The sequence below is a fragment of the Tupaia chinensis genome, unplaced genomic scaffold (genome assembly GCF_000334495.1).
Source record: "Tupaia chinensis unplaced genomic scaffold, TupChi_1.0 Scaffold000320_2, whole genome shotgun sequence".
Lineage (NCBI taxonomy): Eukaryota > Metazoa > Chordata > Mammalia > Scandentia > Tupaiidae > Tupaia > Tupaia belangeri.
Genome location: NW_006159814.1, coordinates 57,512 through 85,012, shown reverse-complemented (window position 1 = coordinate 85,012; position 27,501 = coordinate 57,512). Strand labels below are relative to the sequence as shown.

At 44.9% G+C, this 27,501-nt stretch overlaps 1 protein-coding gene across 1 annotated transcript in view; it reads left to right on the top strand.

Moving 5' to 3' along the window:
- The window catches only part of CABLES1 (Cdk5 and Abl enzyme substrate 1), a gene marked incomplete at both ends in the record, with an annotated part of 110,954 nt that overhangs the window by 26,766 nt on the left and 56,687 nt on the right, over window positions 1-27,501 (top strand). Inside the window, 1 exon segment of the mRNA XM_006151593.2 lies at window positions 24,065-24,136. Within this exon segment, the coding sequence (XP_006151655.2) occupies window positions 24,065-24,136 (72 nt within the window).

The window sequence follows — 27,501 nt, the reverse complement described above, 5'->3', positions numbered from 1 at the left end:
AGTTTAAAAATAAATAATTAACACACAGGCACAGACAAAAAGGTTGTTGCTTCTAGCAAGACTAAAATTAATCTGCTGTTGCAGTGGCTTTTTGTATTTTTCTCAAATATCCAAAGAATTTATCATCGTAGGATTTTTTTTTTTTTCATTTCATCTAGAAGTAAAAATAGAGGGTAGAGAAAATGATAGTTTTTTTTCCCCCTTTTCCTTTTTTAATTCATTGGCAAATTATAGTTACCCTTTCATGATACCAGGACTCTTTCACCTCTAGAGAATCATGAGGTGATTCTTGTCTGGTTATTTTGAAATTACCTAAATAAGGTGAAATTGTAATTATAAAAGCAAGAACTTTTCAAAAGATGTGTTAGGTTTTTTTTTTTTTTATTTTTAGGAGAGGTTTTTGTTGTAGGGTACATGTGCTTGCTGGAGAGAAAGAGAGAGCAAGAGAGAAAGTGAGAAATCACCCCCCAGGGGGATAACCACTCCACAATCCCTTTTCCTCCATTCTCCTCTTGGGATTTTAGGCACACACCTACACTTGCCTGGCATGAATTTAAAGCTTCTAGGGACTCCAACTGTGGCTGTCCATGTCAGGGTCTGACACCTTAACCACTACACCACCTGCTGCCCCAGGTGTGTTGATTTTCACACAGCTGTTTTGGTAGGTGATGGATTCCTGGAGTCTCGAATTTAGATAAGGGAAAGGCACAGGCCAAGTTGTCTGTCGCAAGCCCTCCACCCCAGGTATGGTGGCAGGCACAGGGGATGCAGAGGTGTAGACGGCTGCTCTGTGCTGCCCTGTGCTGTAGTGTAGAACCGTCTGTGGTCTGCCCATGGGTCATGGGCCCTCCCTGGAGGGACCCTGAGCACATCCACTGTCTGAAGTCATTATAGCAGAAGGCCCAACATGGGGAAGGGTATTCACTCCCCCAGTCTGTGACTTCGTGTATTTTGTAGGGGGCCACATGTCCTGTCTAGTCTTCATTCTGCCAACTGATTCTTTTTATTTTTTTTATTTATTTTTTATTTTTTGCCATAGTGTTTGTGCACTTGCCTGAGAGACAGAGAGACTGGGAAAGCAAAAAATCACCCTCCCGGGGAAATAGCCAATATCGCAGTCCTATCTTCTTCATTCTCCTCTAGGAATTCTGGGCATGCATGCACACTTTATCTTTGTGTGGAACATGAATACATACGTCTTTTTGTTTGTTGTTTGTTTTTTGTTTTTGTTTTTGTTTTTGTTTTTTGCTGTAGGGTACATGTGCTTGCTGGAGAGACAGAGAGAGACAGAATGCAAGAAACACCCCAGGGGGCTGGCCACACTGCATTCACTTTTCCTCCGTCCTCCTCTCAGGATTTTGGCCACACATGCACATGCACCAGGTGTGAGTTTTAAGCTGCTGGGTCCAGGACTTGAACTGTGGTTGACTATGTGGGAGTCCAGCAACATAACCATTATGCCATCTGTGGGTCCCATGAGTACATGATTTTTTAAAAAAAATGATATTTTTTTCCTCTGATACCCAAAAGGAATACATGCATGGTGTATATAGAAAGCAGAGTGGTGTAGTGGTAAAATCCGATGCTCTGAGAGGCTGACCCACGTGGAAAGATTCTGTGTTCCTATCCAGAAACCTTCCTGACTACACTCGGGGTGCGAGCCCCTGTGTTCCAGGGCTGGCTGAGATAGAAATTGTGGCATGAAAACCCTGTTGAGGATTCCCTCTCTCTCACTTGCTCATGGAAGAAAAAAGAAATAAAAAAAAAAAAAGAGAAAAATCCAACGCATGTAACCTACTACCTAGAGATTACCGGTACTATTTTAGTGGAGGATATGTACACACAAGCGTGTTAGGTTCTGCCAGTTAAAGTTTTTCATGATGTGTGTGCATATTCAGCTTTTTTGGCTTGTTTTTGAGACCAAACTGCACGTACCATTTTGTAAGTTTACCTTTTCCACTGATACACATGAGCATCCTCCCTTGTCTCTGAGTTTTGTTCTGCACGTGACCGTGAATGGCTGTGTACTGCTCTGATCCCAAGAGCGTGTTGATTTCTCTCCATGGCCCCGAGTCAGAAGCTGGGATGTCCCGCAGTTTCTGGGCTGTGCGTAATTTCTCCACCAAAATTCGTAATGGAGTAGGGAGAGTGTCGTTTTCTCTGTGTTATAGTAAAACAAACAAGGAGTAGAAGCTTACTCAATGACTTAACCAGGACAAGGGAAAGCTGGAAATAGAAACCAGATCGTTCCTTCACTGCCTTGTGCTGGATTTGCTTGACAAAACAAGTCTTAAGACCATTATGGGCCAAAATGATTTCCCCTAGTCTGGAAGTATGCTTTAATATTTTTATGTTTGCTTAATGGTAATTTCTGTTCGCATTTTTTTTCTTTGGGAGACTTTCTGGATCTTTCCTCTTACATGGCTGGAAACTTGGGTAGCCACATAACAAACAGAGCCTGGTACAAGCTGAGGGACTCAACCTCTGGGTTGCCTTCAGCCTCCCCATGGAGAATTGTTAGGCTGGTTCACCTGTAGGCCAGTGTTTCCAGAAGCTGTTTGGAGATTTAGAGTCCGTTTCATTTACCAGATGCCTCTTCTTTCAGTTTCATTAGCTTGTTCAAAATATACTTGAAAGGGCTAACACGGTGCCATCCATAACTTGTACTGTTCAGGTTCTGCTGATTATAATTTGTATAGTGTTAGTTGTTTGGGGGCATTGAAATACTGAGTATTTTGGTCTGTTCAGTCATTCAGTGGGCGTTTATTGTGCATCTAACATCAGTTACAGCAGTGGACCTAGGGAGCCCTGAGTCCCTTAGGAGAGCCCAGCACAAAAACCCACTATGATGACGCAGAGCTGCACAGAGCAGTGCCCAGGAGGCCAGGGGACCAACGGGTGGGTTGTAAGCAGGGAGGGATGGGGAGGGAGAGTGAAGAGCCATTCCAAGCCAGGACTCACAGCAGCCCATGCATGTGCCCTGGGGAGGGGGCTTATGTTTGGGGAGGCATATGTTTTTGGGGGCATGGACCTAGATTAGCATGAAGGAGTTGGCTTTGAAGAAGTTGGGGTATCTGGTGCCTTTCAGTTCATTCTATGCTTCAGCTGAGCTAAAGGTGACACCAGCCACTGTGTGGCAGAAATGGATGATAGGAGCTCCTGGACTGCCTCGGCTCCTTTCATGGCAGAGTGAAGGCCACATGAGGAACACCCTAAACTCCGGGGCAGTGGATGGTACTGATGCCAGTTTTTCCTTTCAGAGTAAAAAGGACAGGCATGGAGCTCGAACACCTGTGTTCATAGCAGTGCAATTCACAATAGCCAAGAGGAGGAAGCAACTCAGATGTCCATCCAGGGATGAGTGGATAAGCAAAATGTGGTGTATACATATAGTGGAACATCACTCAGCCTTAAACAGGAAGGAAATTCTGACACATGCTACAATGTGGAGGAACCTTGAGGACATGATGCTAGAAATAAGCCAGGACAGAAGAACAAACAGTGTACGATCCTCCATCTGCGTGATACCAGAGCAGCCAGTGTCATAGCGACAAAGCAGAATGTGGTTACAGAGACATGGGTGTTTCTGTTTAATAGATATAGAGCTTCATCTGGAAGATGAATGTTGGTGATGACAGCAGTGTAAATGAATGCCACTCAATGTATGCTTAAAAATAGTTAAAATGGTAAACTTTATGTATATTTTGACATAATTTCTTTTTTTTTGGTGAGGTTTTTGCTATAGGGCACGTGCATTCGCCAGGAAGACAGAGAGAGACAGACAGAAAGCGAGTCCCCAGTGGGGATGGCCATGCCGCAATCCCTTCTCCTCCATTCTCCTCTCGGGATCTTGGGCACTCATGCACACGCTCCTGGCATGAGTTTAAGCCACCAGGTCTGGGACTCAAACCACGGTTGACTACATGAGTCCAGCAATATAGCCATTACACTAACTGCTGGTTCCATAATAAACTTTTTTTAATGAAAGAAAAGATGTGGAACAAAATTGACATAGAGCCCGGAAGTAGACCCCCCATGGTCACTCCTTTCTTTCATCGGGAATATTCCATCCTGTTTGCTTCCCCCTCCACATTTCTGCTGCAGAGGCCTTGATGTGGAGAAGATCAGATCCATGTATGTGTATGCATTTGTACCAGAGGATCTCCCACAGAATTCTAGGGAGACAGATTATCTCCCTTAGGCCTCAGTCACCTAAAAGAACTAAGCTCTAGTGATAAAACATGCTCGACATGTAATATCAGGCATTTTTCAAAAAGGCTGCCTAAGTCTCTTAGAAAAGCAGTTATTTCTGATTTTTTAAAAGTTTAGGGACCACGGGACCAGCAGTTAGCATAATGGCTATGTCGCTGGACTCCCATGTAGTCAACTGCGGTTTGAGAACCAGACCTGGTGGCTTACACTCATGCTGGGCGCATGTGCATGTGTGCCCAAGATCCCAAGAGGAGAATGGAGGCGAAGGGATTGTGACATGGCCATCTCCCCTGGGGGATGATTTCTCGCTTTCAGTCTCTCTCTGTCTTTCTGGAGAGCGCATGTGCCCTATTGCCAAAGTTTATTTCCTTTATGAGTGAGAGAGAGACAGACAGCACCCCCGACTGGGTCTTGATGTGTGATTCAACCCTAACCAGCCTACAGTCGTGGGTATGTGTGCACCTCAGTGTACGTAGGTGAATCCATAACTTTCCCAGGTGGGTCAGCCATGTGGAATGCTCCATTTCACTATGAACACTGCGCCATGGTCTGGTCCCCTACTTCTAATGTTACCAGGGCCTGAGAGCTTCAAGAATGAAGCCTAACCCGAAGTTCTAAAGCTTATTTTTTAAAACCCAGATCATTCCTCCCCAGTTGGGTAAAACTATTTTTTTGGCAAAATAACTTTCATTTGAAAATAACCTCTGAATTTGTTTGAAGCTAAAGGAGATTTCTTTCAAATGTAGCAGAAACAGAAAGAGCTTCATTTCGTTTGAAACAAACTTCTGGGGAACTCATCAGAATTTGAAAGGACTGTGAGGCAGATGCTCTGTTGCTCAGTAAGTAAAGGGAGGGGGCTTGAAGCAGTGTGTGGCCTACGGAGGTTCTCCTGAGATGCCTTTGAAAACCTAGTGGTTTCTTCTAATTGGAGTCTGCCACCATGCGGGGTCATGGGCAGCCTCAGGGTAGGTGGCTTGTGCCTGGACTTGGCGGTGGCCAGGGAGAAGATTCAGAGCCAGTAAGAGAGGGGGCAGGCTGGGATTGCTGGGTATCCTCCCTCCCTCCAGCTCCACTCACTCTCCCTCCCTTAGAGACATGTTCTGTGAGCTCTAGGCGGGATGGGACTCCAGGGATGCTCTTCTAAGAGTGGAAGCTCAGACTTCAGCAGAGAGGTTGTTGTTATCCACCCTCTGTTGGCTGAGTTAAATACTGTGTTGGACTCTTAGTTTCTCCATCTGCAAAATGGGAGTTTGACTAGTGCCTGTATTATTTACAAGGACGTTGTAAGACTTATACACTAAAATGTCTGTAAACCCCTCAGAGCGCTTGGTACGAATTGTTCCCAAAGGAAAATCTAAACTTGTAACTAGGGCCTGCCTGCTTTTTGAACTGGCCCAAAGACCTTCTGAGAACCTTCCTTCTGTGCGAAGGAGTGTCTGACCACACCTAGAATGAAGTCCCCTTTCTGCTGCGCCTGCTCTCTGGCCTCTGGAGGGCCTGGCAGGCAGGGTTGCTTCTGAGCTCTGCGTGTTTCTGGGTTTCAGGATCAGGCACCTCAGGCGTCACTGGCAACATGTTGGTGAGCCTTGGGTCTGTTTATGCCTCTTATGCTTTTTATTGGTCTAATAGCAGAAGCCAGACCGCTGGGATTTTATGAATGCCGGGAAATGGGCCCTTGATGATTATGAGGCATTAAATCTCAGAGCCAATTTAATAGGCCGAGTTCAACATCAGAACAAGCCCTGACGCTTGGAAGCTTCGGCTTCAAAAGACATTGCAAAAGGCCAGGAACAGAAATCTCCCAGGCGGAACCTGGAGCAAGGACCACTTTGTAGAATAGGTTAAGACTGCCTTTCCCTATGTGCTGGGAAAGGAGAGAGTGCACTTGCCATTAGAGATTAGATTGTCAGGTGCGTGGGAGGTGTTGGGTTTGTTGACATGTGACCTATGCAACTGGGCTGTGGTCTCCTTGCAGATTACTCATCTCCAGGGGCCGTCCTCATGCCAGCACCTAGGACGCCCTCTCTGATTTATTCCACATCCACACCCTGGGCTGGGCTTGGGCGTGGGCCTGGGCTTTCTTTCCTCCTGGGACACTTCAGTCAATGCTCTCTCCATTTTTTTTATTATTGCTTTTTAAAAAAAAAAATCTTGTTTTTTCCATGAGAGAGAGAGAAAGGAGACAGAGACAGCACCCCCAATAGTGTCATCATGATGCAGTTCACCCCCAGCCAGCTCTGGATCATGGGCACGCATGTACCTGGCTTGTTCAGGGAGATTCTGGATGCAAACCCAGAACCTTGCCATGTGGGTCCCCCTTACAGAGGGTTTTGTTTTTTCACATGACCCAGCATTCTCAGGTATTTATGATGACTTCTTACTGTGCCTCCCCCAGACCGGTTTGAAGACAGGGCCTGTGCTCCAGTCATCCTTGACTCCCAAGCACCGTGGAGTGGGTGCTTAAATGAAGGACAGATGACCGTGTGCACAGTCTAACGACAGTTTAGTGCCGATGAGATTTTTCCCGGGGTGGTGGAAGGGCAGAAGGCGTGCATGTGTCTGGCGCCATTCCACGAAATGCACTATTAGCTCTGCACATTTCTATGCATGCTTTAATTTCTTGGCAATGCTTTGCAAAGTCCATTTTGCCACCATTTTCCTCTGATAGCAGTATTATTTCTCCTTGTGATCTTTAGAGGTCTGCGCAGTTTATAGAGAGGGCCCTCTTCTCTACTCTGGTGTTGCTTGGACTGTCATCTTGGCTCTTTCCAAGATCCCTGCCACACAGTGAAACTCTTGCATCTAACAGAGGGAAAGGTTCCACAGCTTCTCACGGGGCTCCCACCCACTGCTTGCGTCCCTATAGAAACTCAGGTTCTCCATGAGCCCATCAGCCTCACTCCCTGCCAAACCGGTCTTAGCTCAGAGCTCAGCTTCATTTCAGGCTCTGGCCTGGGAGTACTGACCAGGTCTTAAAATTTCAGAATGGTGTTTGTCCTGTCTCGATTCCAGGTCATGAGCCATCTAGATCAGGAACCAAGTCTTACCTTTTCTTTTCTTTTCTTTTCCATTTTTTTTTTTTTCCTGAGAGGTTTTTGCTATAGGGCATGCACATTTGCCAGAAAGAGAGAGAGAGACAGAGAGAAAGAAATCACCTCCTGGGGGGATGGCCATTCCATCCATGGCAATCTCTTCTCCTCCATTTTCCTCTTGGGATCTTGGGCACGCATGCACATGCGCCTGGTGTGAGTTTAAGCCACCAAGTCCAGGGCTTGAACCATGGTTGACTATATGGAAGTCCAGCAACATAGCCATTACGCCAACTGCTGGTCCCCCAAGTCTTACATTTCTTTATGCCTCTTTGTATCCTCAACAGCTAGCACAGTAAATATTTGTGCTGGCTACTTACGCCATGCAGGCAGAATTGGATCTAGAAACTTGCCCTTCTGGATGCTATTGCTATTCCTGTTAGCACCATCTTTCACATAAACATATTGATTGGTGTGCTTCTCTCTCTTTTTCTCTCTCTCTCCCCCAACCCCCACTGGCTCGCTCACTCACTGGCTCGCTCACTCACTGGCTCGCTCTCTTGCTCTCTGTCTCTCTTTGTGTATTTCATTTCATGAGAGAGAAGGAGACTGTACCCTTGATCCTCCCCCCAACTTTCCACCCAGCCAGGATCACAGGTATGAAGCATGTTCAGGTTGACCAAGATCTAAGCCTGGGCTTCCCTGTGGCTCCAATGTTGTGCAGCCAATTGTGACATCAAGGCTGGGTCTATGGAAGTGGTTTTTAATCTTTTCTTGGGACCATACACTACCCTAGAAAAGGGGAGAAAACGGACATGTGGACATACAAAAATACGCATCTGATTATAGACTGGTCCAAGAACCCCAGGAAGGCCCAGAAACCCCATTTTAAGGATCTTTTCTTTAAGAATGACATCATTAAATATCCTTGAGAAAACTAATGGTAGTTGATTGCGTTGATTTTAGCCTGTCACTTTCTGAAAACATTGAAAACAGGGTGTCCTCCCACCTCCCTAGTTATTAAGAGTGAATTATTTTCCACAATAACCGTGTGGTATACACCAAAGCCTTGGCTTAAAGGATCCCTGCAGACCTCTGAAATAAGCTTTCGCAGAGAGTCCAATAGCAGCGGGATCCACATTACATCTAAGTGAATATTTAGGTAGAGCTCCCATGCTGCATTCACTTTGGAAACCTTTCCTGAATAGCCTTGTAATTAGAGCCCTGGCTGCTAATCATGTCTGTGGTGAGGCAGATGCACTAATAATATATTTTCAAAGGGTTCTGAGTGAGCTGTTAAAAATTAATCTCCCTGTACAGACACTGGCAGAAGTGCCCTTGATGATGTATTGTTTTCTCTTGGATGACTGAAGGTGCTCATGGGTTCTCCCTTTTGAAAAACAGAATCAGCCTTTTTTAAAAGGCAGTAATTGAGGCCAGCAGGTGGTGTGGTTATTAAGGTGCTGGAGTCCCACATGAGCGACCAGTTTGAGGCCCAGACCTGGCAGCTTGAAAATCATAACGGGTGCATGTGCGTGTGGGCCCAAAATCCCGAGAGGAGAATGGATAAGGGATTGCAGTATGGCCATCTTCCCTGGGGAGTGATTTTTCACTTTCCCTCTCTGTTAAGAAAATAGGAAGTTACAGAAATTGAAGTCTCAGAGCTCCAAACAAAAAATACTTTGATGCGTGCAGTGAGAGGTTTCCTTCTCGTTCTTAGGGCTACAGAGAGGATCAAGTGTGGGCTCATCTTCAGGTGCCACGATGCAATGCAGGGGGAAATGGGGAGGATCGTTGAAAAGGAGCACAGGGCACCTAAAGGATAAGCTTAAGAGTCAACAAAACTCGGGACCAGCAATTGGCGTAATGGCTATTTTGCTGGACTCCCATGTAGTCAACCACAGTTCGAGTCCCAGACCTGGTGGCTTAAACTCATGCCAAGTGCATGTGCGTGTGTGCCCAAGATCCTGAGAGGAAGATGGAGGAGAAGGAATTGCAGCATGGCCATACCCCATGAGGGGGGGTGGTGGTGATTTCTTGCTTTCTGTCTTTCTGGCAAGGGCACATGCCCTATAGCAAAAACCTCTCCAAAAAGGGGGGGAAAAAAAAAGGCAAAACTGATGAGCTGGCCCAACCCTAGCTTCTGCTCTAACCCTCTGAGGACTGGAAACAGCCACCCAATGGGCCAGCTCATCCCACATGTGACAAGCTCTAAAATGAGATCACCTGGTCCCTACCTTGTTCTCCCACCATCCAGCTCTGGCCTGGAAAGTCATTCGATCTCTGTCTCTATAGCACTAGTAAAAGGAAATTGATACAGTTTTCAAATTGTTATTAATATCTGGAGCTTTAAGGATCTCAGCAAGGGTTTTAGGAGTTCCAGTAATGGTTGATTCATTTTCATTACATGTGTTTTTTTCGGCATGTATTTTTCTGCACAGGTTTTATGTATCAAATGTAAATATTTTAACTGCTTTACCAAGGTGTAATTCTCATACCACCAACCTTAGGCATGTACTCTTTAGTGGTTTTTATTCATGGAGTTATGTAGCCATCACCACTATCTGATTTTAGAACATTTCCTCACCCCGAAAAGAAACCCGAAGGCCATTAGTGGTCATTCCCTACTGCTGCCTCCCCCAGCCCAGCCCTGCACAACCACTACCTCACTGTCTGTCTCTGTGGATTTTTCTGTGTGAGATGCTTCATGTGAGTGGAATCATATGCTGTGTGGTCTTCTCTGACTTCTTGGGTGCAGCATGTTTTTGAGGTTTATGTAGCAGTATATATTTCAGCACTCCATTCCTTTTTTTTTTTTTTTAAGAATTATTTATTTATTTCCATTTATCATTGGGTGTTTTTTTTGGGGGGGGGTTGTTTGGTTTTGGTTTTATTTTGTATTTTTTTTTAGAGGTTTTTGCTATAGGGCGCGTGTGCTCACCAGAAAGAGAGAGACAGAGAGATAGCGAGAAATTCCCCCCCCCCTCAAGGGGGATGGCCACGCCACAATCCCTTCTCCTCCATTCTCCTCTCAGGATCTTGGGCACGCATGCACACTCGCTCGGCGTGAGTTTAAGCCACCGGGTCTGGGACTCAAACCGTGGTTGACTACATGGGAGTTCAGGGACATACTAACTGCTGGTCCCTGTTTATTTTATTTATTTATTTATTTTGAACACCAGAAAGAGAAAAGGAAAGCGAGAAAGCAAGCCACCAGGTCCAGGACTCGAATCATGATTGGCCAAGTGGGAATCCAGCTCCCCTATCCACCACACTGCCTGCCAGCCCCTCCATTCCTTTTTTATGGCTGAGTACTATTACATTGCATTCATCTACTCATCGGTTGGTGAATATTTGGGTTTTCATGTTTTGAGTATTGTGTATAATGCTGCTTCAAACGTTCATGTATTAGTTTTTGTGTGGACAGATATTTGCCTTTCTCCTAGGTTATATCTAGGGGTGGAATTGTTCATCATAAGGGGCAACATCAACATTCTGAGGGATAATTTATGAGCTTAGGTAATATATATGTAGTTATATATTAAGTGCTTTTAAAACTAAGGTATAATAAAGAAGACTTCAGAAAGTTTGTGAAAAAATGCAATTAAAGTACTTTATGATTCTATACTGTATCTCTACCCTGGTGTGCTGAAAGTGTGTGAGGGAGGCAGACAGTGGCACGGCTACAAAATGTGCCTGTCTGTGAGGTTGATCCACATGGGAAGGTTCTATGAACTTTTTGAGCATCTCCCTGTTAACTCAATAGCATTCTGTAGCAAAGCCTCACGTACTGATGCCTGTGCATTACTTAATTAACTATGTATTAATTAACTCGTGCCATTAGAGTAAATTGATCTTATGCGGTTAATCATCACCTGCCACATCTATTAGGTTGATTGGGTCCTAACGTGTTTAAAAATTATTACAATAGCACCTATTTATCTCCAACAAAAAGAATTCTATCTCTGCTGTATAACCAAGACCAAAAGAAACACATTCGATGCTGCCATTGACCTGAGACAGAAACGTCTTCCATACTTACTGACATCAGATTTGTTTGTACACCAGAATGGCTTTACTGCTCTAATAGGGTTGAGTTGTAAGTAAATATGATAGATTCAAATATAAAATTGTAATCCTCATCATGTGGATTGTCCTCGGAGAATGCTGTGTTCCTGCTATGCCACTGTCTAGCCCAGACAGAAATGTTCATTGGACTCCAGGGAAACTGTTAAGACCCATCCTCACCCCTCCTGGCCACCTGTAGCTAGGAAGTTACAGGTTGTTCATGTTGTGCTTAAGGATTTATTGAACACCTACTGTCTACCTGGTAATGTGTGTCATTGAAGACATTTCAGAGAAGGGAGGCATTGTCATCTGTCCTCAAGGTACTTGCAGTCAGGGTAGAGACAGTATAAAATCATAAAGTCAACCTATCTACAAGTGCTTAGATATGCATAGTTCAAAATGTGGTAAAGACACCCAATGTAGGAATTCAGAAAATGTCGAGCGCAGCTTTGTAGAACAGGTGGCACTGTACTGTGTCTTACAAGTAAGGTACAGTTTGGGTGGGAAAAGAAAGAAGTAGATTCTGAATTTTTAAAAAGATTAATTTTATTTATTATCATTATTTTAAAATATGCCACAGGGCATGCACATCTCCTGAGAGAGATAGAAAGAGTGAGAAAACAAGCCACTAGGTCCAGAACACAAACCACGGTTGGCCGCGTAGGAGTCCAGTGCCCCAACCACCACACCACCTGCTGGCCCCGATTCTGAATTTTTAAAAAAGTGTGTTTATTTCTTCTGAGTGAGAGAGCGCGTGCGAGAGAGAGAGACAGTGAGAGTATACTCAGTAGGCTCCCAGGACTGTGATCTACCCCTCCGACTCAGTCTTCCCTGGGTCTTGGGCACACTTGGGCCTGACTTATTCAGGGAGGTCTCCAGATGCAAACCTGGAACCGTTCACTGGGTGAGCCTCACCGAGGGTCACATAACTACAGTTGCCACCATCTGCCCCCACCCCTCCGTGGAATTTCTTTTAAACTAAGATTTGGTCACCCTTGAGGCACCCCTTACTCCATACACCCTTGTTATGAGACCAGCAATTGAGCTATGCCCAGTGCCCCTTCAGCTCTCAATAAAGGGAATAAACATTGGTGGCCAAAGAGAAACAGGCATTTTCAAAAAGGCTTCCAGAAAACAATCAGATCATTGGAATCCCCTGGTAGGAAAAAGGATGCTGTTGCTTGAAGCTGGCTGGATGAGGATGCGTCAATCTTGGTGTCTATAATAAACTGCTAGTGAGTGTGGGCCACCATTGATCTGGAGAAACTCCTGGCAGATAAAGATTTACGAAACCCCGTCAATCCCCAAATCTGCTATAAATAATGGCATGCTGTTTCCTAGCTGTCAGAATCCATTTCTGCTAAAGGCTCTTCAGAACGGAGAAAGGTCAAGCTGGAAACCAAGGGAGGGCTCTGGGGAGCCTTTATGCTGTATCTTTCTAGGAAGGCAGCTTCCTACCAGTCCTGTTAAATCATAGCTTGGAAGTAAGGAGGTGCCTGACTCCCTGCAGGTCTAATTAGCTCCCTTGGGGGCCAGCAGGTGGTGTGGTGGTTGAGGCGCTGGACTCCCATATGGTTGACGGCAGTTCTAGTCCTGGACTTGCCAGGTTGCTTTCTCACTTTTCCTTCCTCTCTCTCTTATCAAATCAAGTAATAACAAAATAAAATAAATCTTTTTAAAAAAAAAATTAGCTCTGTTGAAGTCTTACTTTCCAGGACCTGGGAGTCAAGGAGAGGAGTTCATCTCCAGGCAGGGCTGACTTTCTGCCATCCATCTCCAGCCCTTGTGCTACACCCTTAGAGCTAGTCACAGAAGGTTCCTCATTCTGCTTTTGCTACTTTTTTCTTTTTCTTTTTTTTTTTATTGTTGTTGTTTATATTTTCTTTCATGAGCTAGAGAGACAGAAACTGGCACCTCTAGCAGGGTCTTCATGCTGTGATCCACTCCCAGCTAGCTCTGATCATGGGCATGTGTGCTCCTGGAATGTTCAGGGAGGTCTCTGGATGTGAACCTGGAACCTTCACATGTGGGTCAGCCTCATACAGCACTGTTTTACCACTATGCTGTCATCTGGCTCCTCATTTTGTGTATCTGGCTTGAAAAGTCTTCATTGTGTAAAAGCATTCTTCCAAAGCACCAATAAGTCCCAGTGATTGGGGAAGAAAGACAAGGGCCAGTGCTCAGGCCACAGTCAAGCTTGGGGTATTTGGGACAAGGCCCCATGCTAAGTAGAGAAGAGGGTTCAGGATAAACAGGCTCCCCAAGGAGGCTGGAGCCCATGGGGACTGGGCTCCATCAGTGGATCTCAGTGCTCTCTTCTGAAGGCTCAGGAATGGGTTCTGCTCAGCAGCTAAGGAGGTAGCTCTGTACCTTTGTTCCCCAGGTAAGCCCTGCAGGTGTTCCTGCACTGCTTGTTGCTCTGCCGTCAGGTAAAACACACACACACACACACACACACACACACACGCACGCACGCACGTTTGTTCCATCATGCTGCAGATATGTCCTCAGCCCCACTCTTCTTTGTGTGTCCACTTGGTTCTTGGGGTTTCCATTTGACCCTAGCCATCTGGTTGAGAGTTCGTCTGTCTCCTGGCTTCTGCTGGTTCTCCTTCTGTGGGGACCTTGCATCCAGAAATTCCTCCTTTGGGGGCCAGCAGGTGCCATAGTGGGAGAACAGCTAGGTTTGATTCACTGAGTCCTGCCCGATTCCACTCACAGCATACGTGAGTTGGCCCCATACTCCTCACACTTCTTATTGTACCACAGGGCCATTCTTCTCTAGGAATTGGCCCTTTTATTTTGAGTGGTGTTACCTTTCCTGGTCTCCCCTTCTTCCCCTGACTGTCCTGGCCCTACCTTCACTTGTCATGCCCTTAATCCCACCAAATAGATACCTAGTGTATTTTGTAGCAAAGACAATGCTTTGCTCATCAGTAAGGCAAAACCTTCTTGCATCCTGATTGTTGTTAACCAGTGTACCTGCTTCTGCGTTTTGTTCTTCTGCAGGTTTGATCTGTGTGTGTCCTTCGGCTATAAGGCAGGGGTCCTCCCTCTGGGATAAGGTGACCATGAATCAGAAGGTGACACTGTCACTCAGCTGGTGGCCCTGGGCTGATCCCATGATTTCCTGATGCCCTAAGGACAATGGGCAGTGGAGGGTAGACTGGGCTGGTACCTTCAGGATGGGCACATGTGCTTTGTCTGCTGCTGCTTACTGACGTGTCCTTCATCAGAGTTTGAGTTTGTTCCCAGAGGGACTCATTGTGGATCTTTAAATTAGGGATTGACATGATGGAATTTCATAAGACTAGCAGGGTGGCAGTAGGCAGGGTAGACTTGGGGGTATCTGCGAGGGTGAATGAATGCCTGGCCAATTACTCAATCCTGGCAACAGGTCTCTCTGCTCCAAAGAGCCTGAGATGACCTCACACCTTGGTTTTCCAGGATTTGGCAAGTCTGATGAGAATCCTTGAAACAGAAGTAAACTCCAACAAGCTTTTGTATTCTCTGTAAACATTTAGAGAGTCACTTTCCTGACCTGCCTATAAAAATGTAGAAACAGATCTTATTTGAACAAGCTGATTGACTTACTCTTGGTTTATTGATTTTAATTTGATTTTCATCTGATTTATCAGCTGGAAATGTTAAAAAAAAAAAAAAAAAAAAAAAAAGAAAGGAAAAAAAAAGCCTGATTCAAATTCAGTTTTATAGACTTTTTTCCTACTTAAATAAAAAAATCTGATTATTTTTCCTTTTCTTAAAGATAATCCTGTTTTTCCTTTACAAGGAAGACCCTATGACCACCCTTTTCCCAGGAAGAGATTTTAAATTGCTGTGGTCTGAATTCTGGGTATACAGCTGGCTTTAGTTATGTTAGCTGGAGCTGGGGTGAGATTTTCCTTGCATTAAGCAAGCCAGCTTTGTGCCTTGTGCTTAGAGGCATGGTGGGCATCGGGTTGACTGATCCAGACCAGGTGTTCTGCAGGTCACCCTGGCTTGGGGACCAGTATGTCACTGACATGTCAGATTCATGGCTCTCCTTGGGGATTTCTTCCATTATCTAACAAGGGTTGTTGCCAGGCGAGCAAGTAAGGGCCACACTTAATTTCATCAATACCTTTGCTGCTAGACAAAACCTTAGATCTGTGGAAGACAAAAGAAAGCATGTATCTAATGAATGCATCCTCAGGCCGAAGCAAGATCCGTTTTGCTTTAAGTCTCTCTGTAGCTTCTATTAGGTGACAGCTGACAGTTCTTTCTTCATCTGTGAACACATATGTACTGGTGCAGAAACAATTTGCTTCTTAAGTGAGCACAGTCTGATTTGATTTCTGCTAAGGAGCAGCTGGAATCTTGGCGTTCAAGTTTGCCAACTCATGAACAATGTTAATCATAACTTATTTGCTGAATATGGAGAGCAAGCTGATGGTGCATTGGCCCTCAGCAACTTAAAACTCTGTTAGCGAAATGGAGGGAGTAACAGTGGGTTGATGGAGGTGCATTTTGCTCTGAGAGGCTCGTATTTGAAAACCAGCATTTTCACAAAAGCTATATAAATGATAGTATAATTCTTTGGTTTATACATAGTTCTTCACTTCAGAGCTTTTTAAAGTAGGACTTCCGTAGTAAACTGGTTACAAATTGCAGATTTTTACCCTACTTTTTAGGGCCATCTTTTGCATGTATCTGAACACTGCTTCCAGAGCAAAGGGATGTATCTGTGATGTGAGATACCGGAACCAGGTGTGCAGACTTCTGCACAGAATGTGTGAGGTCTCATACAGAGGGGTATTCTGACTGCCAGAAAGGCCATCTCTGCCTTCTGAGCTAGTGCCCTCCAGCCTCTTCTTACTGGATCCAGATTGGGCTCTTTGAGGCTTTGTCAGGAAGGGAGGCTAAGAGATGGAGGCTCTCCCCATCAAGTGAGGTGGGGCTTCTTCCTATTCAGCCTTGACTCCTTCCCTGTAACCTTGAATTGAGATATTGAGAAGTTTCTGAAGATGAACTTTTTTCTTACATTTAATTTTTTTTCTTTGTAAAATTAACTACCTTAACATTATTGCCCCAACAAAGTTAGTAATTCTTTTTTTTTTTAATTGCTAGAGGAGGGTGTTCATATGTGCAAGAAAGCTCCCTGATGGGAATGGATGGTCACACCACAATCCTTTTTCTTCCATTTCTTCACCCCATCAGGATTTGAGACACACACACACACACACACACACACACACACACAAGCACCCAGTGTGTTTTTCAAGCCACCAGAGTCATGATTTCAACTGTGGTTAGCCATATAGGATCTAGCTCTGCCTGCACAGTGCTTACCACTGCTTGGTAGGACCAGTCCTCTGGAGATGATTTCTTTTTTTTTTTTAATTATTTGTTTAGTTTTATTATTCATTCATTTATTTTTAGTTTGACCAGAAAGAGACAGAGAAAAAGAGGGAAAGTGAGAAAGCAAGCCTCCAGGTCCGGGACGTGAACCGCGGTTAGCTATGTGGGTGTGTCCAGCACCTTAACCGCCATGCCACCTGCTGGTCCCCCTCTGGAGATGATTTCTGAGTTCTGTTGACCAGATTGGGAATTCTTCTGTATTAAATAGAGAAGGTCCATTACTAATGGTGTATTGAAAAGAACTGAATAGAAGGGCATTCCCTTGGAAAAGTTCAGGAGTACCTGCCACCTGGTGATGGAAATGCAATGGTTTATTCAGCCAGCCATGGTCAAGTACCTACTGTTTGCCAAGTATGGGTCTCCCTAGGGATGGCAGGCGGGGAGGGCATGGTCCCCCTGAGCAGCTCACTGTCTAGTGTGAATCTGTTCTCTGGGGTGGAAAGAACTGCTCTGCAGGAGAAAGACACCGGTACCAAAGCAAATAAATGACAAACTGGGTGTTTTGTGGGTATTAGTAAGTTATTTTATGCTTTCTTTTGTCACGACAATGGTCTGAACAGATGTGAAGTAATCATGACCTCAGCTCACTGCTCACCTGTGTAACTGAAGGATCTGTAATGCCCTCACTTCCTCTACACCCTTGAGGAGGTAACTGCCATGCAGTGGCCCAACTTGCAACCAGGAAGGATTCTTACACAGGGGAAACTAGAGTCAGATAGGAAACTGCCTTCTTCTGAGTAGGGAGATGTTGGCCTTGGGGTTCACCAAGCTTATTCCTGCTCTAAGAGCTTTTATTTCATTCCCAGAGGAGACAGAACTATGAGGTATTCGGGAAGTCATGATGTGTTTTTCTATGCAAAAATGTTGCGACTTTCCTGATGACCCAGTAGCTTGCTCATCTGATTCTGCATGTATTATAAAACGTTCATTGAAAATTCATATTATGAGTAAACTGTACTCGGATTTCAATTTTTTTACACCAAGACAAACTTCTACTTTAATTCCACAAACTTTCTGAAGTCCCTGTATGTCATCCACCTACTCATGCTCTCACCCTAGGTTCAGTTCCCAGGCTAAACAGCTCCCTTTACTTACGCTTGTTGAACCTTGTGAGAGCCTCATTCAAGGACAGATTACTATATGGGGACTGTTTATGCTTATTTCCATCCTGAGTTTGCTCATGCAAGAAAGTGAGATAACTCATTAGGATGTTAGGAGTAGATTCTCATCCACCTTTGACCTGAGTGGGACCTTGGAGATGACCTGATTCAGTGGGACTCAGCTGTCCTGCTCATTGGAAGTCCCCTGGGCGAAAACAAACAAAATCCTCTCCCTCCAAAAAAAGTATTTACCCTGCCACACTCAGATCAAGAAGTCAGACTCTCCAGAGGTGGGCCCAGGCACCCATAATTCTAATATTTCCTAGGCATTCCAACATGCAGCCAAGGTTGATAACATTGACTCAACCTACCTTCCTCGTTTTATGCCAGGGGTCACTGTCCATGCCAGAGGGGTGTCCTAAGACTGGGGCTGGTGCTCCCCATGTGGTACCCACTTCCTGCCTCACATTGTCCTTTCAGCTGAGCTGTTGCCTCAGGTAACTCCTTAAGAGGATTGGCCTGATCCAGTGGACCCCATGATGACCCTGCTGGGAGAACAGTGAGCTCCCTGCTCAATCAGTGCTCTTCTGGAGGGTACTGAAATTAGGGCCAGTGGCCCTTTTGTACTTAAGACACTTGAGAAATGCTGGCCCTGGGTCCTGCCCCTCCGTCCTCTGTTACCCCAAACACTTGTTTTATTGGTATGATTTCCTTCTTTCTCTTCATCTCCTAGTGACCATTCCTTAAACTTTCAAAGTGAGTGGTTTTATTATAACAGTTCCACTGTGACCAGCCTATGTCCCATTCACATAAAGATCTGCACTCACAGGTGCTGGCAGGTGGCATGGCGGTTAAGGGTACTGGACTCCCATATGGCCGACCACAGTTGGAGTCCTGGACCTGGCGGCTTGCTTTCTCACTTTCCCTCTCCCTGTCTCTCTCACACACTCTGTCACTCTAAAATAAGCAAATAAATAAAGTTAAATAAAAATAATTTTTCTAAAAAAGATCTACACCCATAGGCAAACTACTGTCCCTGAATGATGTTTGCATTCATTTGGTCCAGGTTGGTATTTCTAGCTGTGCACTTGTGTCATGTAATGGATTATGACTTCCTTGCTCAGACAATCAAGTATTTAAGGGGTTGATTTGAGTTTTTCTAAATGAGCCTTTCAGAAGGCTGACATGCATAAACATTAAGTGCAAGCCATGTTGGCTTCTAAAGTATGGTCAGGGTGGAAGGACCTAACTCGTAATGGTCAGACAAGACCGGAGAACCTCCATATAACTCAGTCTGGGGGCTAGACTGAGACACTCTATCCGATGATGTCAGCACATAATGCTTTTACTTTGCACCATAATTACTGAATGTCTGCTTGGTTAATAAGGTGGCATGCTATTTTGGTCTAAGGCTAAGTATATTTTACCAGTTATTAAAGTATGCAGACTTCTTGTTAACTGTGCCCTGTGATAAGGAATTTGCATAGTAATAGGCTTAGTTATGAGACAAATTACAGGGTGAAAAGTGACTGGTTAAGGCTGGCCACCTGCCCTTAGCCTTTGCCTGCCCTTAGTCTTCTCATCCATTACAGGCTTGCCCAGGAGACAGTGGGGGCAGGGGAGGATGTTCTTGCACTCCCTGGAAGGATCTAGCATGGCACAGGCAGAAGCGAGCATCACTGAGTTACCAGCAGTTCACAGCAGCAGTGATCCAGGTCCAGGCCTCAGGTGGGGCAGGTGTCACATCTTGGTTTCATGGCACCATATGGTGGTTTCTTTATGTGACCAGTGGTGGTCCTTTCCAAACTCTGTGTCACCATCTTAAAGAATAAGCTGATTAGTTCTCTTCATGAAGGAGGGGAGTCTATCTGCTGAATTTAAAGCAACCTTTAAATAACCTTAAAGGTTATTTTTCCTTTAAGAATTCTGACCTGGGGTCCAGCAGGTAGCATACTGGTTACGGTGCTGGACTCCCATGTGGCCAACTGTGGCTCGAGTCTAAGACCCAGAGACTTCAAAATCACCCTGGGTGTGTGTGTGCACATGCATACCTGCCCAAAATCCCAGGAGGAAAATGGAGAAGGGATTGCAGCATGGCCATCCCCCCGGGAGTGATTCTCACTTTCACTCTCTCTCTCTCTCTCTCTCAGGCGAGTGCATGTATCCTATAGTATAAAACCTTAAAAATTAAAAAAATCTTAAAGAATCCTGACCTGAAGTGTTTGTATGTATGAGCATGTTTCTCTGTATACATGTGTGTCTTAGTTCAGGTTGCTATGAGAAAGTACCACAGACTTGAGGGCCAGCAGTTGGCGTGATGGCTATGTCGCTGGACTCCCATGTAGTTGACCGCTGTTTGAGTCCCAGACCTGGTGGCTTAAACTCACGCTGGGCGGGTGTGCGTGTGTGCCCAAGATCCGGAAAGGAGAATGGAGGAGAAGGGATTGCAACATGGCCGTCCCCCCTGGGGGGGTGATTTCTCAGTTTCTGTCTCTGGCTAGTGCAAGCACCCTATAGCAAAAACCTCTATTTAAAAAAAAAAAAAAAAAAAAAAAGGAAGAAAGAAAGTACCACAGACTCCACAGACTGGGTGGCATATGAACAGCAAAATTAATTTTCTTATAATTCTAGAAACTGGAAGTATGAATCTGGGCACCAGAATTTGTTGAGATTTCCGGCGTCTGAAGCCTGTGCATTTGTGTCTGCCTGTGGTTATAAGTTATCTCTAGTGACAGTTCAGGCCTGCTTTAATTAAGATTTCCCTTTGAATTAAAAACATGTAGTAAATATTGTAATCATTGCCTCTGGCTGTGGGGAGACCACCTGGGTGTTAAGTGAGCGCTAAGTGAGACCAGAGCAGGGAGGCCTGGGAGGCACTCCTCACCAGAGCCAGTGCACCGGCAAATGTGCCTTGTGCTCGCACTTAAGTGGGTATAGGTGTTTCAGGTGGGCTCAGGAGCAAGGTATTTGGGGGTGACCCTGTCACTGGCTGGGACTAGAGTAGGGACCTGAGCTAAGACAGTCTGCCTGACCGTAGTCAGTTGAGCTAGGCTGTAGGCCAGGGTGCCGCTCTGGTGAAAGAAATCAGTGTTGATCAGAGACTGGCAGCTATTGTTCATTAAAAATGGTCATGTGCCAAGATCTTTATGTCTGTCCATTTTTTGGTTCATTAAAAAGGCTGAGTTCTAAGGTCTTTACATCTGTCTGTGTTTTAGTTACTTGTTTTCCTCTTTCATAGATGAGGAAATACAAGCTCAAGGATTAAGGTATTTTTGAGGCTCTAAAACAGTTGGACCCCAGGACTGGAACCAACTCTATCTGACTCTAGTACCTAGGCGTACTCCATTTTGAAATTACACTACCCTTTGGAGGGACAAAGTGGGTGCCTGCCGTGAGAGCTACCGCAGGCAGGATGCACCTAACTGGGCACCTGCCCCAGACCCAGTACTAGCAGAGGCCGGCCCACTGCCAGCTTTCCTCAGGATTAGTTGAGATCTTGGGGGTCGGGGAATGCTGTGCCTCAACTGATGGCATGGATGCTTCCAAGCCACGTCTACAGGACTGTCACGGGTCTTGGCAGTCTGAGTCCCGAGTTACAGTGCTGCACCAGGGAAGTCCCGATTACGGACGAACTGGCCACCTGAACAATCAGATCCCCACTGCTCAGTTCCCCTCTGCACTGTTCCCTGATAAGACCGGTGTCTCTCCTGCAGCTCTGGCTGACTGCTGGGAATCAGTAATTTTTTGGTAAGGGAAATTAGCTCAGTGTAAACTGCAGATCCTATAGGAGATCCAGTATTCCATGAAGACAGTGACGGAGAGGTTGGGAACTATGTAATTGACGTATGTTGATGCTTGAGGATCTGATAGAACCAGACAAATTATACTTGGAGAAGAAAAATAAAGAAGGATGTATGAGGAGTATTTTTCAAAAGGATCTGAATATCAAAAGATTTAGAAAGGGACCAGCAGGGGCATGGTGGTTAAGGCGCTGGACTCTCCCATGGTTCAACTCCTGGACCTGGTGGCTTGCTTTCTCTCTCTGTCTCCTCTCTGTGTGTCTTTCTGGTCAAATTAAAAAATGAATGAATGAATAAAGTGAAATCATTCTTTTAAAAAAAGACTTAGAAATACTCCTGAAAAATTGATGAAGTCCGTGAGTTTACAAAAATGACCTTCCTACTTCTTTTATAAAAGTTAAACATGGGGCCAGCCAGTGGCTTGCTCATATAGCCAGCTGTCCACCAGTTTGAGTCCCAGATTCGGTGACTTGAAGAACACTGGGCCTGTGTGCATGTGTCCCCAAAATTCTGAGAGGAAAATGGAGAAGAGACTGGTGCGGCCATTCCCCCTGGGGGATATTTCTCATTTTTTCTCTTCCCCTCCGCCCCCATCTCTGACAAGTGCATGTGCTCTGTAGCAAATAAAAATATAAAAAAAAGTAAAACACGAAGAGAAAGGTGTTAGTTCTTCAAAAAGTACACATAAATCCTCCTCAAAAAACTACCACAAAACAAAAAAAGTTGTTTCATTCTTTAAGAAAATGGTTCTAATGGCATGTTCTTAACCTAAATTTTGTCATCTATAACTGAAAATAGACGTATCTTCATATTTTTAGTACCCTTCCATTTTTAAAATATTTAAATATTTATGGATACTCCTATGAATGAGAGAGTCAGAGGGAGAAAGGGGGAGAGAGACAGCACCCATAACAGGGTCTTGACACCGCCACCCACTCCTCGCTGCAGCCAGCCCCAGTCCATGAGCACGCATGTGCCCATCACACTCAGGCTTCCAGACGTGAACTCAGAACCTTCCCATGTGAGTGAACCTTGCAGAGCATTGTATTTTACCACTGTCCACCCACCCACCCCATTTCGTAAGGTTAAGACCCAATCAAACTTTCCATTTCCTTCCACCAGCTTACACTTTGAAATGATCGTCTTTGTTCAGATGGATTTATTGACTGCCACTCCACCCTGCCCCGTACCCAAGAGTCTTAGTTAACTAGGACCTGTTCTTATTTCAGCCTGGCAAAAGAAACTAGACTGAGGAGGTTTTAGCAGGTGGTTTTCTATAGCAGCCTGGGAGAGTTAATGTTTTGTGTAATCATACTGCATACAGTAGACTCCCCTTACTTTTGTTTTTTTTTTTTTTTAATTTAATTTTTTTTTTTTTTAAGGAATCCACTTAGGATGCTTGCCTATTTTTTTTTAAAAAATAATTACTTTTTAAATTTTATTTATTCATTTATTTTTTAATTTGACCAGAGAGAGACAGAGGGAGTGACAGAGAGAGGAAGTGAGAAAGCAAGCCACCAGACTCAGGACTCAAACCCTGGTCGGCCATGTGGAAGTGTCCACTGCCTTAACCACCACCCCACCTCCCTTACTTTAGAAGAGTGCATTTCAGGACCCCCAGCAGATACCTGAAACCACGAATAGTACCAACTGGACTGAGGCAGCTGCTAAGGTCTCATGGTCGTGTGCACAGACAACACGGATACGCAGGACAAAGGGATGATTTGTGTCCAGAGGTGGACCATGCGACATTTCATCACACCACTCAGTGTGACGCACACAATGTAAAACTTAGCAATTGTTTATTTTTGTTATTTTCTACTTAATATTTTCAGACCGTGATTGACCACAGGTAACTGAAACTGTGGAGAGTGAAACTAAGGATGGGGAGGAAGGACGTATTGCATTCTTTTTACTGGCCTCTGAGGAATTCTTCCAAGGAATACTTTCTTGCTTGCTAATAAGTTACTTTTGAAATCATGGCCACCAAGAGACCGTAACTTGTATACTGCATCCTAATGATTTTCAGGTGCTGCTGAATCCGGTTTTAAAATTTGATGCATACCAGTTACCCAGATCAGATTGCCACTATCTGAATCCTTAACAGTATCACCTAATGCTTTAGCAAGACTGCACACAATGCCTAAATTAGACTGTACATTGTAAGAGGCACCTTGTCTCTCGGGGAATTGCAGCATTAAAAGGGTCAGTGACTCCCTTAATCACCACTGAGCGGCCCTGAACCAGAGAAGATCCTCGGGAGTGAGCAAGCCAGGGAAGGCCTGGCGTTCTCTCTGCGGGATGGGAATGTAGCAGCCTCTCAAAGACAACTTTCATCTGCTCTTTTTTTTCTCCCTTTAACAATTTTAAATTTTAGAACAGTTTTAGACTTACAGGAATGTCTGATTAGCTTTACAATGTAATTTAACTCCTACATTTTTTCCCCTTCTCTCTGCAGACGTCGCCTCATCTCTCAGAGATCATCCTTGGAGACCCTGGAAGATATTGAGGAGAACGCCCCTCTCCGGAGGTAATTTTTAGATATTTCACTTCTGTATATGTAAACAACTTATAGTACAAGATGGATTTTTTTTTTAATTCTTGATCTGCGGAATTCAGCTTTTTTTTTCTTTTTAAGTTTATTTATTTATTTACTTCCTCTGTGAGAGAGAGATGGGTACCCCTGGCACAGTCTCCACATGCACACCTGGCCTCACGTGTACAGGGAAACCTCGGGATGCGGATCAGGGGCCTCCCCACGTGGCCTCAGTGACATGGAGTGTGGTGTTGGCTGCACCGTCATGCCTAGTCACAAAGAATTAAATTTTTGAAATGACCTTCTGAATCCCAGAAACTTTGGAATTCCATACTCTAGTTTGGAATCCTAGCCTGACGGCCATTGAAACTAAAAAACTACTAAATCCCAGTTAGGTATCAGGACAGCCCAGTTTGCATGTAAATTTGGGTGCTTTTCCTCATGGAGTTCCCTTTCATTTAGCTGCTTCATAACATCTCCCTGGCCCTTTCTCCAGGTAGTACACAGTAGTTACAGTCCGGGGCTTCATTTTCTGCAGGAGTGGCGACCAGAACCCTGTAAGAGGTGACCGTGATGTGCTTCCCTAGCCGGTTGCTGGGGAAACATGATTATTATGGTTCTGAGTGCTCCCTTGGGTCTAAATGCATTCCCTGTCTCCCTGGGATCTGAAAAGTGCTTGCGAGGTATCTTTCTGGGTGACAGCAGTTGCTGAGCTGTGCCTGTGACCGTCAGCTTTCCCACCTCTAATCCTGTTCTCCCCATCTGGCCACATCTGTGCAGCGGTCCAGCCAGGCCCTCCTTGTGGAGGGGAGAATACTTGCACATACGGCATGTCTTTCCGAGCATGTGGGGGCTTCGCCCTGCAGAAGGCCTTATAGGGACAGCAAGGCAGGCAGCAGGGCAGGGCCACAGGAGGATGTGGGCCTCCACAGACTTGCACCTGCTTCTCCTGGAATCCTCATCTGCACCACACATGCCTAGGAGCCTGGGAGGGGGTGGCTGTGGAAGGAGGAGTCTTACCCTTTGTTCTGGTCAGGGCACTATCACCCCCATGCCCATCCTGCCCAGACTGGCCCCTGTCTTCTACTACTCAGCCCTGTGGTAGCACAGATGAGCAGAGAAAAAAGGGCTTTATCTGCCGAAACTATGACTGGCAAAATACTACACTGAATTTCAAATGGATCTTGTGTAAACATAAAATCTTAAAAATACGTTTTAAAAAGTCAAGTGCTTTGAGCTGTATTAGAAGTCTATTTCTTAAATGGACTTTTTTTTTTAATTGAAAGAAGTTCTCATATTTACTTGGAAATTGACTTGTTCCTGGGAAATCACTATTAGAATGATTTAGAAGAAGGGACATTAGTTTGGAAGTCAGGGAATCTGCGTTACTGGGTTTTCTGTTGTTGTTGTTTTTGGAGTCTTCTAACTGGTTATATGGCCTTGGAAATTCATTTACTATCTCTTGGTCCTTGATTTTCCCATCAGTAGAGTGGGAGCTCCCAATTAGCTGATTGCTGAGATCCTTTCCAGCCTGTGAAACAAAGGCACCAGTGAAGACTCTGAAATGTTTTGGGAACTGTGGATGCAAAGGCTTTTAGCCCAACCTGCCTTGTGTTGCCCCCCCCTCCTTTTTTTTTTTTTTTTTTTTTTTTTTTTTTTTTTTTAAAAGAGGTTTTTGCTATAGGGTACATGCGCTTGCCAGAAAGACATAGAGAGATAGAAAACAAGGGAGGCTGGCCACACCGCAATCCCTTATCCTCTTGGGATCCTGGGCTTGCACACGCTCCTGGCATGAGTTTAAGCCACTGGGTCCTGGACTCGAACCATGGTTGACTACATGGGAGTTCAGTGACATAGCCATTAGGCCAACAGCTGGTCCCTAGCCCAACCTACTTTTAGGCTTAGTACCTAGTACAAATGGCCCCAAGGCATCTATTATCTATTAAGCCTGTTACATAATTAAGTGTATCCTGTAATCAGTGCTAACAAGAAAGAGCCAGTCTTTCATTAAATTAGTTTTTAATTTAATTCTATCCTAATTTAATTTTGTATCACTTAAAATGTATGTTTTTAAAATAGATGTTTACATGTTAATGCACGCAGCTCCAAAATTAATTCGTTCTTTGCTTAACCTGCCTGCAACCTGATCTCTCAGCATTTCAGTTTCCTTAGAGATTGTTGCTAATGCCACATTCTCTTAAATAATTTTTTAGATTCCCTGGTGGTTTAGTGGAATGCTTAAAAAAGAAAAAAAAAAAAAGGCAAGACAACAGCTCCCTGAATGAAGAGCTAGATTAGTGGGGTGTATAGTTAGAATTAGGTACTGAGATTGAAATAAAGGACCTTTGTTAAGTTAAAAGTCTTTTTAGAACAGTTTGTTCGTGTGTTTCCTTTATTCACCTGGAACTCCAAGAAGTGGGTATGTAGTTTTCACTCCTTGCTGGTTACCCAGTGCCCTAATAAGGAGTTGCAACATCTCTACTAGGTGCTGAGAAAACCCTTGTCTGCGACAGACATTGCCGCCATCATCACCTGCCCTGGCTTTCCTGTCTGGGTGGGCGGCTGTGGCTGTTAAAGTGATTCCTGCCTCCTGCCACCGCCCTTCCCTGCTGGCATGGGCAGACACCTGTGACCTTTCACTGACTTCAGTTCTCACAGAAGGCTGAGGAATTTGGTGTCTCTCTGTCTGCAGGCATAGGAGGCAGGAGCAGCTCAGGGCATCCCTCATCTGTGCTGGGGTGGGACCAGGGATGGTGGGTGCCAGAGTTTGCTGAGTTGGCAGGACCTGTGAGTTCCATGAACCCACTTCCTGTTTAGCTCTTGGCCTGCCACCCTGAGACTAGCTGGCCCAGGCAGGTTGGTTTTGGGGGCCTTTGCAGGGAAGGGAAGGAAAGATCTGGGAAGGGAAGGGTCTGAAGATATTCCTCAATTCTTGGCTCTAACCAGAAACCACTGAAGAGGTACTATGATACTTTGGGAGGTTCTCTTCTCTCCAGTGATCTGATGTTTCTAGAACTGTCTGTGTGTTGAGAGTCAGTTGGGGACCTTGGCCTCAAAACTCAAACAGTCCTTCTAGAGGTAAAACCGGGATAGGAAGCCAGCAGGACGGTAAAGGGGTACCATTCCCTATTCTAACCCTGCCTGAATTGCCCAGTAAACAGCTATAAAAGTCCTCAAATAGGGTTCTACAAGTCTTTAATAGAATCTTCATTTAAAGCCAAAAATCCAGGATCTTAGTAAGGACTGCAGTTTTGTTTGTTTGTTTGTTTGTTTGTTTTGGAAGTTTTGCTTCAGGCATATGTGCTCACTTGAAGAGAGGAGGGATAGAGGGAAAGTGAGGAATCCCTCCCCAGCAGGAA